The 15,941-nt window shown below is 36.4% G+C and overlaps 2 protein-coding genes across 3 annotated transcripts; one reads left to right on the forward strand and one right to left on the reverse strand.

Annotated features, from left to right (window-relative positions):
* Nucleotides 1-2,815: 2,815 nt before the first annotated feature.
* Nucleotides 2,816-12,454, forward strand: LOC110847989 (NPC intracellular cholesterol transporter 1 homolog 1b). Its single transcript, XM_022095071.2, has 30 exons — nucleotides 2,816-5,814; nucleotides 6,698-6,744; nucleotides 6,827-6,888; nucleotides 6,969-7,106; nucleotides 7,285-7,625; nucleotides 7,691-7,784; nucleotides 7,928-7,950; nucleotides 8,019-8,058; nucleotides 8,135-8,279; nucleotides 8,359-8,432; nucleotides 8,498-8,520; nucleotides 8,600-8,720; nucleotides 8,798-8,861; nucleotides 8,964-9,023; nucleotides 9,116-9,141; nucleotides 9,223-9,366; nucleotides 9,430-9,444; nucleotides 9,538-9,667; nucleotides 9,769-9,893; nucleotides 9,977-10,202; nucleotides 10,283-10,325; nucleotides 10,436-10,479; nucleotides 10,583-10,725; nucleotides 10,807-10,849; nucleotides 10,924-11,140; nucleotides 11,220-11,329; nucleotides 11,434-11,451; nucleotides 11,529-11,546; nucleotides 11,634-11,791; nucleotides 11,909-12,454. Exons 1-30 carry the CDS (start codon nucleotides 5,711-5,713, stop codon nucleotides 12,203-12,205), a joined length of 3,093 nt encoding a protein of 1,030 aa, XP_021950763.1. The 5' UTR covers nucleotides 2,816-5,710; the 3' UTR covers nucleotides 12,206-12,454.
* Nucleotides 12,381-15,895, reverse strand: LOC110847990 (CREB-binding protein). Of its 2 annotated transcripts, none has more exons than XM_035850087.1 (12): nucleotides 15,711-15,895; nucleotides 15,509-15,536; nucleotides 15,220-15,424; nucleotides 15,067-15,138; nucleotides 14,848-14,982; nucleotides 14,548-14,781; nucleotides 14,058-14,448; nucleotides 13,819-13,983; nucleotides 13,587-13,739; nucleotides 13,266-13,492; nucleotides 12,903-13,176; nucleotides 12,381-12,821 (listed from the first exon to the last, which is right to left on the reverse strand). In XM_035850087.1, coding segments are annotated over exons 2-12 (2,031 nt in total). In that variant the 5' UTR covers nucleotides 15,510-15,536; nucleotides 15,711-15,895; the 3' UTR covers nucleotides 12,381-12,647. The 2 variants fall into 2 exon arrangements, with proteins under 2 accessions (XP_035705980.1, XP_021950764.1); XM_022095072.2 differs by having other exon boundaries at nucleotides 15,662-15,895.
* Nucleotides 15,896-15,941: the final 46 nt, after the last annotated feature.

A 15,941-nucleotide genomic window follows, 5' to 3' on the forward strand; every position in this document is an offset into this window, starting at 1 on the left:
TGTTTCTAATTCGCCCGGACATTGCAATTTCGAATGTGGTGATCATGTAACACACCCCCTGTGCTGGGGTGTGGTAGTCGAAATTAGAAATATTCTTATTTTTGGCATGTCGTTCATGGGGGGCGTTCTACATTGGATAAAACTATGCTAACCCGGTAGGTGAAGTCCGTTCCAAGTGCATTTAAGGTTTTAGAGGAATGTGAGACAATGCTATAAATGACCAGGGAACATGACCAGAACTCTGTTCAAGGGGGTGACGAGACGACCCCCGTGGTTGGGGTGATGAGAGATAATGCAAAATTAAAAAAGGGGGCGCCCCCTTTTTTAAAATTGCAATGTCCGAAATTGCAATGTCCGGGCGAATTAGAAACACTTTGATGAAAACCGCATCGGAAAATTCGAATCCGTTCTCGACTTATCGTGCAGACAAATAGACAAGGTATTCCCATATTAATCGGCTTCACCCGTTGATAACAGGTCACACAGGTCGGATATGTATGGAAAAATTTTACAGGAAAAAAATTCTATTAGTGTTTTTTTAATTATGGCAGAGTTTCAAATTTTCTGTAACGTGATACCTCACAAATCCTTTTTTGCTTTGAACCCTGGGTACAAAGTTTTTCAAGTGCTCAGGTTAGTTGCTTTCCTCAGCCTATTGCCCCCCGGTCCTATTTACTTTCCAATAGCATTCATTAATTGTTAATTCTTCTACTCTCCATCCAACCCTCGATGTATTAATACATACATACAGTAAGGAAGGTGGAGTACAATTTTTGAACATGTACAATACCCTGGATTTTTTGTAACAATAGGTTTTTGTTTTAGATAGGTTTACAGGTCAGAGGGAGAAATTACTACTTCATAGTAAATTGTGGTGTAGACATCATTAATATACCTATGCAATACCATCTTTTTCATACTCAAAATCTCACGCCTTCTTGACATGAATGATTTCACGTTCTGATTAAATAAATATATGTAATATTAATTACGTCAATCCGCAACCTCACATCCGTTGGAATAACAATATATAGTTTCATAAAAGGGGTGCAAGGTCCAGTAGCACTAACGAAATGAATCACATTAATTAGCTAAAATCCCATATCTGACGCATCATATTTTCCTCATAGGCCAGCTTTTAATGCACTAATCTCCTACTCTCATAATATTTCTAGTAGATTCGTAAAAAATTGCACTCGCGACTCTGGGTTCACATGCACCGAGTTCTCTCATGACTCACTTCTTTGCTCAGGACACGTGCACCCAGCAGCGTCAGTGCAGCTGCACTCTCCCAATGTGCGAATCCTCTCACATTTTGATGTTTTTAACAGGAACAGAGTTTGCGTCTTTTTGGAACGTGTATGTAATGCTGTAACATCGGTTCCAACCTATAAATAGATGTTCACTCGTGGATGGGAAGAGAGAAACAATTGTTCCTCTGCTGGCAATCTGTGTAAGACATTCATCCGAAAACCACCGTGTTATTCTGAGCAGGATGCCGTGTTTTGCGGAAATGATTATTAATGATACGACATGTTTTGTTATCATCTCAACATTGCCAATATCATTACCCTGATTTGCATATCGATCACATGTACATATGCGATAATAATATACAGCACGACCCGCCCAGGTACAAGGAGTAACTCTTCTTTAATGAAATGCATGTATACTCCATTGAATCTGCATAAATATGAGGTGGCAATTTTTTGCCAGCTTTGGCGTGGTGCAAAGTTCGAGATCTTTTGTTCGTTGCTGCTGTAGGAGTTTTTGGCCAAGTTGCTGGCTGCATTCTTGCATGTTGCATCTGTGCAGCATTTTATTTTAGTTTGTGGGAGACAGAGTGGCTCTGACATTGTCAAGTTTCAAGTTCATTTAAAGCAAGAAGTTTTTATGCAGTACAGTAAATAATTTTGTACTCCATGCAGCCATGGTTGGAAGACATGGTTAATCTTAACAGATTGATCAACCATTACTAACTCCATCAGTTATGATTCATACTCAATAACGAATGAATTAATATAAAAAAAGCACCTTTGTACATTTGCACATAAATGAATGCAGTTAAAACTAAAAGCATGTCGTAATCCTCAATATTTACACACTTGTTCCGTCTACGATCTCGCTGCTGTCGTTTAACCAAAAACCTTCAATTCGTTAATGCACATGCTTAAGTAGTCGCATAATAAGTACAGTATGAGCCACCCTGTCTATTGAATTGAATTTTCTAGCAAGAGATACACCAATCCAATCCTCTAAAAAATATGTTGAGTTTTTTCCATCAATTTACTACACTCCCTGACAGAGAGTCATATGTTGCATATTTAAGCCATTTCTGCAATTCTGTTGGTAACATAATTATTGTACATACATACCAGAGAAACCTAGTTTATTCGCCAAGCCGTAGCAGCACACACAGTTTACAAAATTCATTCACCAGGTGCAATTTTAAGCAGCGTGCAACAAAATGTGATCTCTTTGTGCAAGCAAAACTCGCAAAAGGGTATTCACTTCTTCCTTTCGTGAACAAGCTCGTTCAAAGCATTCAGATTTGTGTACATATGATTTTTTTGAATCTGCTTCCTAGACGAGAGCTGTTCACCTTCTTCGTCATTTCTTAAATAAGCGTTGACGTGATATACTCGTAAATACGAGTCTTCCTTCCCATACAACGTACATACAATCTTTGCAAGTCAAAAAACTCTACAAAACTCGAGTGTCATGCAATGCTTGAAAATGAATTTTTCATGAGCACCTTGTGTTGAGTTTTAATTTAAGAGTTGGAGAGCTGAACGCGTTCAGTGAGTTTTAGTTTCACTCATTAGGTTAGAGATCGAGGATTACTATTCTTCTGGTGCGATCGGAAATCTCAACATTTTCCACTTGTTTAAAAACTCTGCATTTCCTCCTGTCCGCTGTGAAAGGGGAATAAAAACTAATCGGAAACTAATAGTGTTACGTTGTCTTGTCTCTACTACGTAATCCTGAGTGAAAGTGGGGGCGTCCGTGTCATAAATTCCGAGAGAAAGAGAGAGGATTGAAATAATCAATAGGATGACGACATTTCTCTTGGCCGAGAGAGAGAAAGTCTGCTGTCGTCGTGTTCCTTCATCCAAGTGCAAATGTACCGACTGACATTGTGTGCTTTGGCTGGTTAGCAATATCGATTGGCCTTTGGTGCAGAAGAAGGAACCAAATGTGGTGCTATTACATGTACGAGAGTGGCACATGGATTTTTGCTTTTTCGATAACATTCCATCCTACGTGCGACCAGTCCCCCACTGGCGTTCCTCCGTCTCTCTCCACTTGGACTTCCTCCTCCCAGACGCACCTCGAATCACTGCGCTTCCAAAAAGTAACTCAACTAATCCTCCGAAACATTTAATAAGAGGGAGCGTGTCTCTTTTTACCGAACCGTTATTACATGAGTCACACAAGTCGAGGCTCAACCGTGTAATATAATATTCCATGTTTGTTATACTGACCTCACCACTTTTCAGACGTCAGAAAGAAGAAGAAGAAGTCCAATCTTGGTTGGACATTGGTCTCTCGTTCTGTTCGTTAGCAAAACCATAACAAGTTATGCAACCCCTTCGTGCCAGTTTTGCACCAGGTAAATAAAAGTAAGCGGGGTACCCCCTTAACAACGTGAAGAAACGATTAATTGACGGTGATGTGATCAGTGGAGAAGCCAACCAAGCAACGAGAACTCATTGGTATCCAATTGCGGATAAAAACAATAATCCAGTTCGTCCGTGCCATATAATAAAGGAGTGGATTTCTTTTCCTTGCCGTGTATGCATCGTGTGATCACCATTCGTATCGTATCGTATCGTCTAAACAACTAGTAAATCGTAACGCAAGTTCTGTTGTTTTGCTTAAATGGATTATTGTTCTGCAGTAGTGCTTCGCTGACGCTGACGGATAGTTTGTCAGTCGAAAACAGCGAGAGATATGTTAAGTTGAGCACTTCTTCTTCTGGTCGGAGAGGGGAAATTAGGGAATTTTATTACAAATTCAATAAGCAAGGACGAGAGTAATTTCTACTCGTGATTGTTCCAAATCGTTCAACCTTTACGGAATTTGATTTTGCCATATATACATTTTTAGCCGTACGCAAGTTACAACAATACAATTTCGACTCGTTAGGTTTATTTTGTCTGATATAATATAATCATCATCATATTAGTTTTTGGCAAGTTGGGCAGCGTAAAAAGGAACCGAGTTATTGTATATAAATAGTTAATTCAATTCTTCGCAAAACTCATCCATACATTTCGCCCATGTCGTGCCATGAACAAAGTTCAGTTCATTACACTCCTAGCTCGCAATAAAACCTTTAAATGAGAGGATATTAAGCCAGTGGCAGCGTGCATTCCCAAATAATAATGTACTGACAATGTGTGTGTCGGAAACGGACCGTGTCGTTGGTGTGATATTAAAAACTGTTATTATTATTCTTTTCCATCAATTTCATAGGAAAGAGTAGCACCAGGTTCGTGGGGCACTTTAAATATTTCTGCGATTGAATACTACCAAGGCTGGCTTTTACGACTTTTGCTGTTGAAACTACCACTTATTGATAAACAAGATAATTAAATAGGATGGATAACTGAATGCCAATAATTTTTTTATTGTATGGACTATTGGATTTTTTTTACCAAAGAGTCAGAATTATTTTTGCCTTGCTCCAGTTTGCATAGGCACTTTTTGAGCAGGACTGGACCCGAGTGGTCTTGACAGGGACAAAATTATTCTCACATTTGCACATTTGCAGTTTCCTCTCTCGTTGATATTACTATAGTCAACTAATTTCAGTATGGAAAAGATTATTTAAGTAATCTTTATTAAATTGATCTAGCCAACCAGATCTACACGATTGCTGTATGAAAAAAATATTTAGTACAGGAAAACGGTCAGTGGGCAAGAAGCGAATTTATAAGTAAGAAAATGGTGGCATATCATCGATGACAGTATAAACTTGCAAAACTGTAACTTTCAGTATTATTGTGTACACTTTGAATGTCCATATCCCTATATCTGGATATTTATTGACAGGAACTATTCCACTTGAGGTCTTTAAACTTTTTGCATAACAGCGTCTCATCCAATTTAGACTATAAAGAGTAAATTGCATTCTAAAGAAAGTTGGATTCAATTAATTTTACACAAACTGTAACTTGCTCCAAATTGTGAACTCTGCGAAACATTTATAAAACCATCAAATTATCAAAATTGATTTAGTTGCTGTTGATTGCAAACTGTATGTAAACCATTTCTTAATGCAAATCAACTTACTGCATAGACACAAACATCAATATAATAAACATAGACTGCATAGTTGTGATTACAGCAAATGCCATTGTTAGCCTTAGTCAGACAGTCGTTTGCACGAGACTCAACAATTGTATGATTTCATTTAAACCATATTAAAGTCACATATTATATAAAACAAATTGCAGAATAGACTTTTAACTATAAAATTAGGTCATATAATAAATTACAATAATAATAATAATAAGCTAGATAAATACTGGACGTGTAAAATCAAGTGTCAAATCTTTTCTCATTGTATAAATAATATAATTTGTATTATTCGAATTAAACGCAAGTCTCTCTTCTAAATACTTACGTATTATCGTAAACAAGCTGTCATTCGGTGGTGACTAACGGATTTTAATTGCAAATTTCAACTGTGAACACAATAAATATGGGCTGCTGTAAAGTGTATTGCAAAAAGATGCAAGAAAGACAACCAATCCTGGAAAAAGTTAGCCTGGCCATTCAAGGCTCGTTGGAGAATTTTTTCTACAGGTAAGAATTCCACAAAGTTTTGCAGAATGTTAAAGTATTTTATTTCTTGGTATAGTGAGTCGTATTATTATATACTTTGTCAGTTTGCGTCGGCATACAGTACGCTTAGCTTATGTACGTACGTACATACATATGTACGTATGCGAATTTGGTTGTGAAATTATAGCTGGGCAGCATGAATTCCAAAATTTGTTACGTCCATCTTCTCGCCTACAAACAACAAATCAGTCTGACAAAATGGTTGTGAGTGTGTGAAATTGCAATTGCTGTACGGAGGAATATTATAAAGTTGCAAATTTCAAACACGTCAAGCAAGTCATAATCGTCATCATTAAATCAAACCCTTCTTTCTGGAGGAGAATCTAGTTTTTGTGGATTCTTGCGTTCCACCAGTTCTCACACAGCATCATAATTGAATGCATGTCCATCGGGTTTTCCTCTAACCATTATTGAAATTTGCAGCGATAATGAACTAATTTCATGCCTCAATTTTGCACTGCTATGCTAATAAATCAGTATTATGAAATAAATGTATTTTGTTAATAAGGTAAATATAATACGGAGCGTTGAAATGTATTTATACTGAATCAAACGCACTATAATTTAACAAGTGCAAGCAACATCACAAGACATATTTTATTATTTCACTCGTACGTAATAGTTCAGAAATCATAGATAAATTAAAAACATTTAGCGTTAAATTTTGCTGCATATGCCAACAAGAGCTGGTCACGTGAAATAAATCGAAATTCAATTTCATGAAATAATGAACGCTTTTAGTCCATTTCACCATTGCATTATTCATGTGAAGACGCATGCTTCGTTCTACAGTTTCTTCCACAGTTTCACAGAAATGCATATACCAATATTCCATAAATTTCAGATGGGGCGTCCTTGTCGCCACACATCCATTCAAATTCATTTTTGGAGGTAAGGATTCAATTTTCCCATGTCAAATGAAAAGAAATAAGTGTCAGTATGCATAAATATGTTAATAATGTCCTTCTTACAGCATTCATGTTCACAGCACTATTGGCATTGGGATTTATAAACTTTACCCAAGAAAATCGACCAGTAAGCATAAACATTTTCCAAAAGAGTTTCATAAACGTTCAAAAGACTCACGGATATGAAATGTTTAAATTGATTTGCAGGATAAATTATGGATTCCACGAGACTCCAAGTTTGCAAGCGACACAGAATGGCTAAGAAATAACTTTCCTTCTCCTTTAAGAGAGAGCTTTGCTATATTCACTGCGGAAAATGTTCTTGTTCCGGAGGTCATGCAAGCAGTAAGTACATACATAATTTAAATTGACCATTATAGGAGTAGATACGACTCACGTAAATATGCATTATTACGTGGTTAGTAGTGCCACACGGGTTCCGACCTTGCTGCATATTTGTTCAGTGTTAATATAAAACCAACATTAAATTATGTCGCCAAATTGAAATTGCCTAATTTTTCAGATATTTGAAATCCATGAACGCGTTGGGAGAATTTCCATTTTGGACGGTAAAAAATGGGAAGACTTGTGTTTCAAATTGCCTATTACAAAATTCAATGAAGCTTCCAAGTATCGACGTCGACGCCGGCGTTCTGTTGCTACTACTCTGCCGTCTCGGGAAGTACTGATGACTAGCGAAAATAGGACGGCAAGAGAAGAGGACACATTTTTCGGACATGCATTCGACGATTTTGATAATGCTTTTAATGAAGACTTTTTTAATGAAGTTTCATCTCCACATGTTGTCGACTGGGACCCATCAATAGAACTTCCAGTCGAGACGTATTGCTCAATGGTTAATAGGTATGATTATAATTATTATTTATGAGTAATTTATTCACGTTCTTACCCAGCATATCTCCTTAAAGCCTCGATGAAGCATGCTGGGAAGTTAATCCCACGGAACTTTGGTCTTTCAACCGATCTCTCATTCATAATTTAACTAAAGACGATATTGTTCAGGTAATAAAAATAAATATGTTATGTTAATTATGTATTCTTTAAAAGCATGGTAAATCGTTGTAAAAAATTAATCTGATTGATTATCTACTTCATTATTCCATAGTGTTTACCAATTTAATATGACATAATCTATCCCTTGCTAGGTCATGAATTATCAATTGACCAGGTAATTAAAACATCAGCCAATCAATAAGTATGTTGATATTCAGTATTGCTAAATAGATTTTTTTCCAGTCCCATATTTGGAAGAAAAGTCAACTACACGGCAGAACTGGTGGGTACAAATTACTCAAAAAATATTAAATGGTGTACTCGACGTCTATCAACTAATCTGCATTTTTTCTAAATAGGGGGGAAAAATAACTCATAACGAGAAGGGTGAAATAATAGGTGCTGAAGCCATCCGACTAAAATTCGTCGTGGCAATTAATCAGACGGCAGTTGACCTGGGCAAGTCAATGAGTGATTTCAGCACTGGTGAAACTGCGGACGAAGGTAAATAATTACATCAATTCTTAGGTTGGGTGCAAATAATTCTTGCGGCATCCCCATGTACTATTATCATGTATTTCAGGTACTTGGCTTTGGGAGAAAGCGTGGACGGAATTGATGCAGAATGCAAGCAAATCCCTACCACGAGGAATTCAAGTAAGATAATTTATTAATATATACGAGCAAATATGCAATATTGATCACTCCCTTTCTTTCGACAGGTCTATTATGCAAATGGCAGGAGGTCAGTGTCCAGTGCAAATATTTAATTTAAATGGTCAAAGAATAATAATGAAAATGCATATTTTAATTTCTGTATTCAGCTGGGGTGATATTACGGAATCTTTGATTTTTGAAGATGGTATGATGCTTGTGGTTGGTTTCCTTGTAATGTTCGTTTACATTTCCATTATGATTGGGCGCTTCAATATGGTCGAGCAAAGGGTAAGATTTCTATATTAATTATTTGATTATTAATTGCTTAAGTTTTTAGTTTACAGTTTTTTTTGTTTTTCATCTAGCCTTTCCTTTCTATTGCTGGAATTACTTGTGTCGGTTTTGCTGTGATTGTTGCGTACGGAATAGGTATACATACACGATGATACATATGTGACAATTGGTCGATATTGAATTCCTGTCCCTCCAAATGACAAGTTTATTACGTTATGATTTTGAATTGTTTGCTAGGTGCCATGTGTTTTCTTCTGTATGGACCAGTCAACAAGATTCTGCCCTTCATGCTTCTAGGTACTGATTACCTGACCAAATGTTTCATGCATATGTTGTCATTTTGGCATGCTGATTATAATTAATCTTCTTCTTTTTATTGAATTATACAGGAATTGGAATTGACGACATGTTTGTGGTAAGTTACATATTCCGTGATAACTTTACTAATGACGTGTTTATTATATTTCTGAAACTATGCATATATGCATGCATGCAGATTATGCAATGTTGGTCAAACCTATATCCATCCTGTTTGACAAAAAAATGCAAGCAAAGCATTCCCGAAAGAATGGGTATGACCATGAAACATGCGGGCGTGTCGATCACGGTCACAAGTTTGACGGATGTCGCAGCATTCGGCGTAAGTCATAGATCTTCTAATTATAATTCTTACTTTTTAATAACAAAAAATTTATATTTGCAGGTGGGAGCATCCACGGTAAAATAACTAAATGCATTAATTTGCATACATCAAACTACGCTTTAGACATCTGAAGATTTTATGACTAATTGATGATATATCGTGCCACAGATAATGCCTGGTCTGCAGTCATTCTGCATTTATGCGGCGATTGGGATAATTGCCGTTTTCCTGTTGCAAGCCACGTTCTTTGTCGCATGTTTCGCAGTTGATCAGAAACGGCTTGAAGACCGAAGAAATGGTCAGTAAAATTATTCCAAAATTATTATTAAGTATGCGTTCCCGGAGTGGAGGGTAGCGCTAAGTTAGATTAAGGATTATAACCGTTTGGATTGATTATAGGCTTCTTTCCTTGGATCAAATATTCTGAATCAGAGTTTACACCCAGTGAATGGAGTCAGAAAAGCTACTATCAGTCAGTTTTCGAATGGTTCTTTTTCAAAATTATACTTACTCCAATTGGAAAGGTGAAGAATTGCGTTTACGAAGAGAAATTTTTTTCCTTATTAGTACGAGAACATTAAATAATTTATATTTCTACATATTTCAGACGATTGTAATCCTCATGACTCTGGGATTCCTTGGGGTCAACATTTATGGAAATTTACTACTGAAACAAGAGTTCGACCCGGTTTGGTTTTTGCCGGACGATTCCCATTTGGCTTTGTTCATAAAAACCAGGGAAAATAATTATCCAGGGACCGGAAACCCAGCGTTCATAGTTGCAGAAAATGTTAACTGGACAGCAAGCTTTGAAAGCTACGATAAATTTTCAGGTGAGCGAATAGTGTTGGACTCAATAATTTAACCAAAAACTACTTCATTTATGTATAAATATGTCCTGATATACTTTCAGAAATGTTCAAGTCTTCCGATGAAATCTATAGTTTTGAAAACTGGTAGGTTACAATTTCCAACATTAAAGGTTTAATCGATGGTTCATTTACTTATCATTGTTTAGTTTAATAACTTCGTAATTATGCTATACCTTATTGAACATATGTGATAGGTACGACGATTTCAAAATCTATGCAAACCAGCATTTTGGAACTGGTGAGTACACACAGAGGCTTGCCAATATATTTATTTGCATGAAATATAAATATATGCATTATTGCACGAAGTGTTTTAACTAATGTTCCATTCTTTGCTTTAGACATTCCCAATAAACCACTAGATCCAAAATTGTTTCAAAAGTACATGGGGAAATTTTTGTACAGTCCTCGTGGATCGAAGCATCGAGGCTTTTTCAAGTTGGAAGGAAACTTTAGTTGTGGCAATAACCTACCAACAATTAAGGTAATCCAGGTCTAGAATTTTTAATGAGCATTACAATGCTATTTATGTAAACAATAATTGCGTATTTCTTATTTATGGAAGATGGTCATGATGCCGTTTCGCTTCAGGAAATTTGCTGGTGCTGGTGAGTATCTTTAACTATTCTTATACCAAAAATGAGAAGTTAAATGATTAGTTAAATCGTAAAATTTTGCTCAGCCGAACATATCCCAGGAATGCATCATATAAAAAATATTGTCGCAAGTGTCAACTTGACATACAACACTGGTAAGCATGGTCGTATGATTCCTTGGTCACCGGCGATGGTCACATGGGAGACAGACGAGCTGATAACTGAAGAGTTGTACAAGAATGTTTTATTTTCCTTCATCTCTGTCTTGGGAACAACCTTCCTCCTTCTCGCCAACATAAGAGTGTAAGAGCATTAGATTATTATTATTTTACTGATTTAATACAGAGGTAAATATGTACATTGTATGCAATACATTATGCAGGTGCTTCTTCTGCGGGCTATGTGTCATTTTTACCTTAATAAATGTGGGTGGAATGATGCACTTCTGGGGTCTTACCATAGATATGATATCTTTCATAGATATTGTTCTTGGTAAGCCAACAAAATGTTTTTCGAATTTAGACTATAAATTATTTTCAAGATAATCGCTTGTTTAAGCTAAATAATTGTATTTTAATTGTTTCCGATTCCGATAGCTGTGGGCCTTTGCGTTGGTGAGGTTCTAATTAACCATACATTTTTATATTAAATTAAACGTGTGTTAATTTTTAATTGATTATCCTCTTTTTAGACTACGCCGCACATATCGGTAATAAATAAAATTAACTTTTTTTAAACAATAAATTAACATAAAGTTTATAACATGCTGACGTAATTATGGGTCTCTGTTCTTTAGCCTTAGCATTCATGTCTTGCTCGGGGTCAAGGGCTGGCAGAGCGGAGTATGCTGTCAGATCCATTGGCCCAGCTGTTTTGAATGGAGGATTCAGTACATTTTTAGCAATTCTACTTCTCGCAAATTCTCAGTCACATGCGTTCAAGTCATTTTTTAAGGTATGCACACATGTAATTAGTAGAATTTCGCATGAGCAAACGGTTTCAATCTTTTGAGCTGTTTTTATGAAGAGAGTGATTTACCTAAAGCTGAACTACGTACATTTTTATGCACAGATATTTACCGTTGTGATATGTTTCGGATTATTCCATGGACTCGTTTTTCTCCCCGTATTACTGACTCTGATTGGACCTCAGCCATTTTCCAATACTCAGGATGGAAAGAACGAACCTGGAAGTGGCACCAGTCCTAAGCCCCCAGTAGAATTGCGACCATTGACCAATGGCAACGCAAACCACTCCCACAACAACCACCACTATCAGCAGCCTGAAAGTCTAGCTGCAGATTCATCATGTCCTCAGGAAGAACTCCTACCCATGGATCCACTCAATTCAATAACTGTACAAAGTTAGACGACCTTCTTATTTAGCTATGCGCAGATACATACATAGTTGTTAGCACTTTACATGACTGATTAAGGTATTTTTAGACTTAGTGACTTGAATATACTACGTGTAGTTCAACGTGACATACATAATTAGCAGAAAACTCATTTTTCTAAAGAATATGAATTCACACGCCAATAAGTTGGTTGTATTAAATTTATGTATTATTCGGTCAGATGTAACAAAGTAAAAAATAAAATAAAAATAAAAGGTGTACACAGTCATCAAATAATCTTTTTGAGCATGTACCTATCTGTTCTGTCATTATACTAACACACCTAATACAAAGAAAGACATTCGCGTATCTAATGCGCAGCCACAAAAAAACCTAATTCTACATGTCACCATCTAAACTGTGGATTATTGTCAAATCCTTAAAATTATAGTCTTTAAAATGACGTCTTAAAAATCACCCAAGTGTGCAAGTTCTTTCAGTCAAAAATTTGTTAGTTTGTTGGAACAGCTTCACATTCCTACAAACTTGGAGTTCGCATTTCACATCCGGACAAGACGAGCAATGGCTACACGTTATGGAGAAGATCCGGACACAAATTATACAGGTCCCTCGAGGTTTGGCACACTTCTGCAAGTTAGTTTCACAAATTAAATTACACCTTAAAGTAAAATAAAAATAAATTACATAAATACAAATATAGAATCATACTTCAAGGTGACAAAGAAGATTCTGGCCGAGGGTGCAACTTGGTCCCTTTATGACACATTGACATGTTATGGCATGACCCACAGCTTTCAAAATATGTGAAACTTCCGTAAAAGTTAAATCCTGTCCTGCCCAAGATTCAACTTCATAAGTCTCACTAGTACTACTCAACTCACTAGTACTACTACTCATGCTTTCTTCATTCATCGAATGGTTGTGTTTTCCACTCTTCTCAAGGCAAGATGAGCACAAATGGAAATTTGTGCAAGAGTCATAACTGAGTGATACATAGAAATCAAAGTTTCCATAATGCAAAATGACGATAATACTAGGAATGCATAATACAATCAAATATAAATTAGTTACCCGTATTTGATGACGGCGAGGCAGAGATTGCATAAAATCTCTTTTTTCCGGTCTACCATGTCGAACATATGGATGTTGTAAATTATGGTCATTGTAGAGTATTTACCTCTGCGCAAACTTGAAAATTCGTAGTGGTTTTGCCGTAGGTAAAGCATGAATACGTCTCGACTGTCCAGAATAGGACAGCGTAATTCTGGATCAGGATCAACGATGGTCCTTGTTGACCCCTGAAAACACGGATACTTTACTCATGGCATCTGTCCTCGTAATAGTTTATATATAATATGCATAATAATAATATAATAAAAGTGGTGTCCTTACAGGAATGTTGTCGTTGAGGTGTGCTACGAGGAACATGTCTCCTCGAAACTTCATCTCACGTAGAACACATTGCATGCGATAGTCCGAAACACTATAAATGAATTCGTTGAATTCATCAGCAAACTTCTTCGCTTTCAACTTTCCTGGGGTCATCTATTATATATGAAGTGAATATATTTTTATACACTCAATAATACAAATACATATTTATACGCATGAATACGAATCATACCTTACGGCACCTCACTTTAGGGCACCTCATACTTTCTCCCTCAGTAGGAGTGGTAGGAGGATGTGCTATTATGCCTTGAACAAAATCTATCCAATGGTCTTCATGGAAGTAAGCTAGGTCTGCAATCCTAGTAATATTGTTCTTCATTGTGTCAACCAGCAAGTTCTACGCACACACAAGTAGAAAATTATCACTTCAATGCTCACTCATCAATCATCTTTCTGACGAACGTAACTCACCGAATGACCGGTTATGATACCTTTCCCCTGTCCTATTCGTAGCAAATTGGTGTACCATGCTTTCAATCTTTTCAGGGTGGGCATCTTCATGGCTGGGGGGTGCGAGTAGAATATGTAATCATACCCCGAAGACGGTCCTGGAGGACAAGCCCAAATGTAGACACATTTAAACCCCAAGAGCTTGACATATTTAAAGTAGGCCAGAAGTATGGTGTGGTACACCTGAGTACGTAGTTCATGTGGTTGAAATGCTTGGACTGAATCTAAATACGCCAAATAAACACAATTCCTATTGGGTCCAGGGCAGTTTGAGTAGTACTCCTGAACTATGAAGGAAAAAAACGCAATGTCGACTCCACCAATCTTCTCAAAAGCAATCACCATCTTGTTTCTGCAAATATTTAATTTAATCGAGTCCATTAATAATTAATATACTATTATCATATGAAATGACTCAGTCACTCACATCTAAATCATAAAATAAATTTACTTGTAGGGAAGTGAGCGATGGGATTCACAGCCTATATTGGGCACAAGTTTGGCATTGTTTGAGATTACTACTCTGATCGTAACTTTATTATCTACTTTGTTTTGCGCTAAAAACGATTGAACCTCGACTTGAATGTGATCCCCCATCAAAGTCTTAGGGAGGGATTCAACATTGTAGACATTGACATTATGTATTGACAGATTTTTAACCCTCGAACAGTCAGCGCAGGTAAACCTTTAGACAACAAAACAATGAAATAAAAACCGTCATACACGTTACAATTTAAGAATAATTACTTACAATCCATAAATCGTCTCTAGATGCAATACACAAACTTTGTGAAATTTTTTCCGGCAACTACTACAAACTATGACGGGCTCCTCAATCATTCCGTTGTTCAATAATTTTATACAGTCACCTTTTCTTACAGTAACTCTGTCATAACATCAATGAAATAACGTTTAGTAAAAAAAAATAGACAAATTCCTATCATCAGTTTCGTAAATTAAATAACCTTACCGTTTAGTTACATACAGAATGGCAGACTTGCCTGATCTAACTTTCCTGTGGCATTTGTTACAGAAACATAGTCTGCAAAATATCAAAGGAATATGTTCTATGTATTCATACGCTTCACATGATTTAATATTATTCATGATTTTAAGATCTTACTTTTTATTATAACAAAAATATGATTTGAAGGGAAGGATTGTGCATCCATGCACACACTCCAAGGGGAGAGGTTTGAGAAATTTGCGTTTTCCGCAACAAAAATCCTCTACTTCGAATTGGTTTTTCACCCGGCTGATCTTCGACCGCTTAGGCACCGGAGGACCATTCTCATGGACATATATCCTTAAACTCCTTCTAAGTTGCACTGCGATAACAAATCATAGTTTAATCAAAGTAGTTACGTGTGTATAATACAAATTGTATAATTCATTAACTTAAAATAACTTACTGTTGCCGATTTTTTGTCCACTAATGACCTGAAACAATGGAAAATGTTAAATATTGGTTTCAAAAATTGCAATATTTGTTTAATATACTCTTAATGAACTTTCAAACTTTGGACAAATTCAATTTTCAAAAATGTGCATGCAATTAAGCTAACCTTATAATGTAATAAAGAAGGAACTTATCCAACATGTACGATTAATTACCAGTATTACGGGGAGTCAACAATTAATTAGATAATTAGTGAAATTGCAAATGCAATGCAAATAGTGAGAGTAAACGAAATTAATTATTCATGTCGTCGTCTGAGGGTATTTAGATATAGACTAAAGCCCAAGTTGGGCTGCCCAACGTATCAATATTACACAAGGAGAAATAAATAAAGAAAAGTTTAAGTTCTTTCTTGAGGCCGCTGCTGAAGGAAAGACGAGATTGAG

Source organism: Folsomia candida, unplaced genomic scaffold (assembly GCF_002217175.1).
Source record: "Folsomia candida strain VU population unplaced genomic scaffold, ASM221717v1 Fcan01_Sc003, whole genome shotgun sequence".
Taxonomy (NCBI): domain Eukaryota; kingdom Metazoa; phylum Arthropoda; class Collembola; order Entomobryomorpha; family Isotomidae; genus Folsomia; species Folsomia candida.

What these genes read in the sequence shown, in the direction of transcription:
- LOC110847989 (XM_022095071.2), top strand. Translation starts at nt 5,711, where the DNA reads ATGGGCTGCTGTAAAGTGTATTGCAAAAAGATGCAAGAAAGACAACCA. An exon ending in AAGCTACGATAAATTTTCAG is followed by an intron (nt 10,203 to 10,282) that starts GTGAGCGAATAG and finishes ATATACTTTCAG; the next exon opens with AAATGTTCAAGTCTTCCGAT. An exon ending in ATAACCTACCAACAATTAAG is followed by an intron (nt 10,726 to 10,806) that starts GTAATCCAGGTC and finishes TATTTATGGAAG; the next exon opens with ATGGTCATGATGCCGTTTCG.
- LOC110847990 (XM_035850087.1), bottom strand. An exon ending in CTAAAGTGAGGTGCCGTAAG is followed by an intron (nt 13,740 to 13,818) that starts GTATGATTCGTA and finishes CATATATAATAG; the next exon opens with ATGACCCCAGGAAAGTTGAA. An exon ending in CTCGCCGTCATCAAATACGG is followed by an intron (nt 13,177 to 13,265) that starts GTAACTAATTTA and finishes TGTATCACTCAG; the next exon opens with TTATGACTCTTGCACAAATT.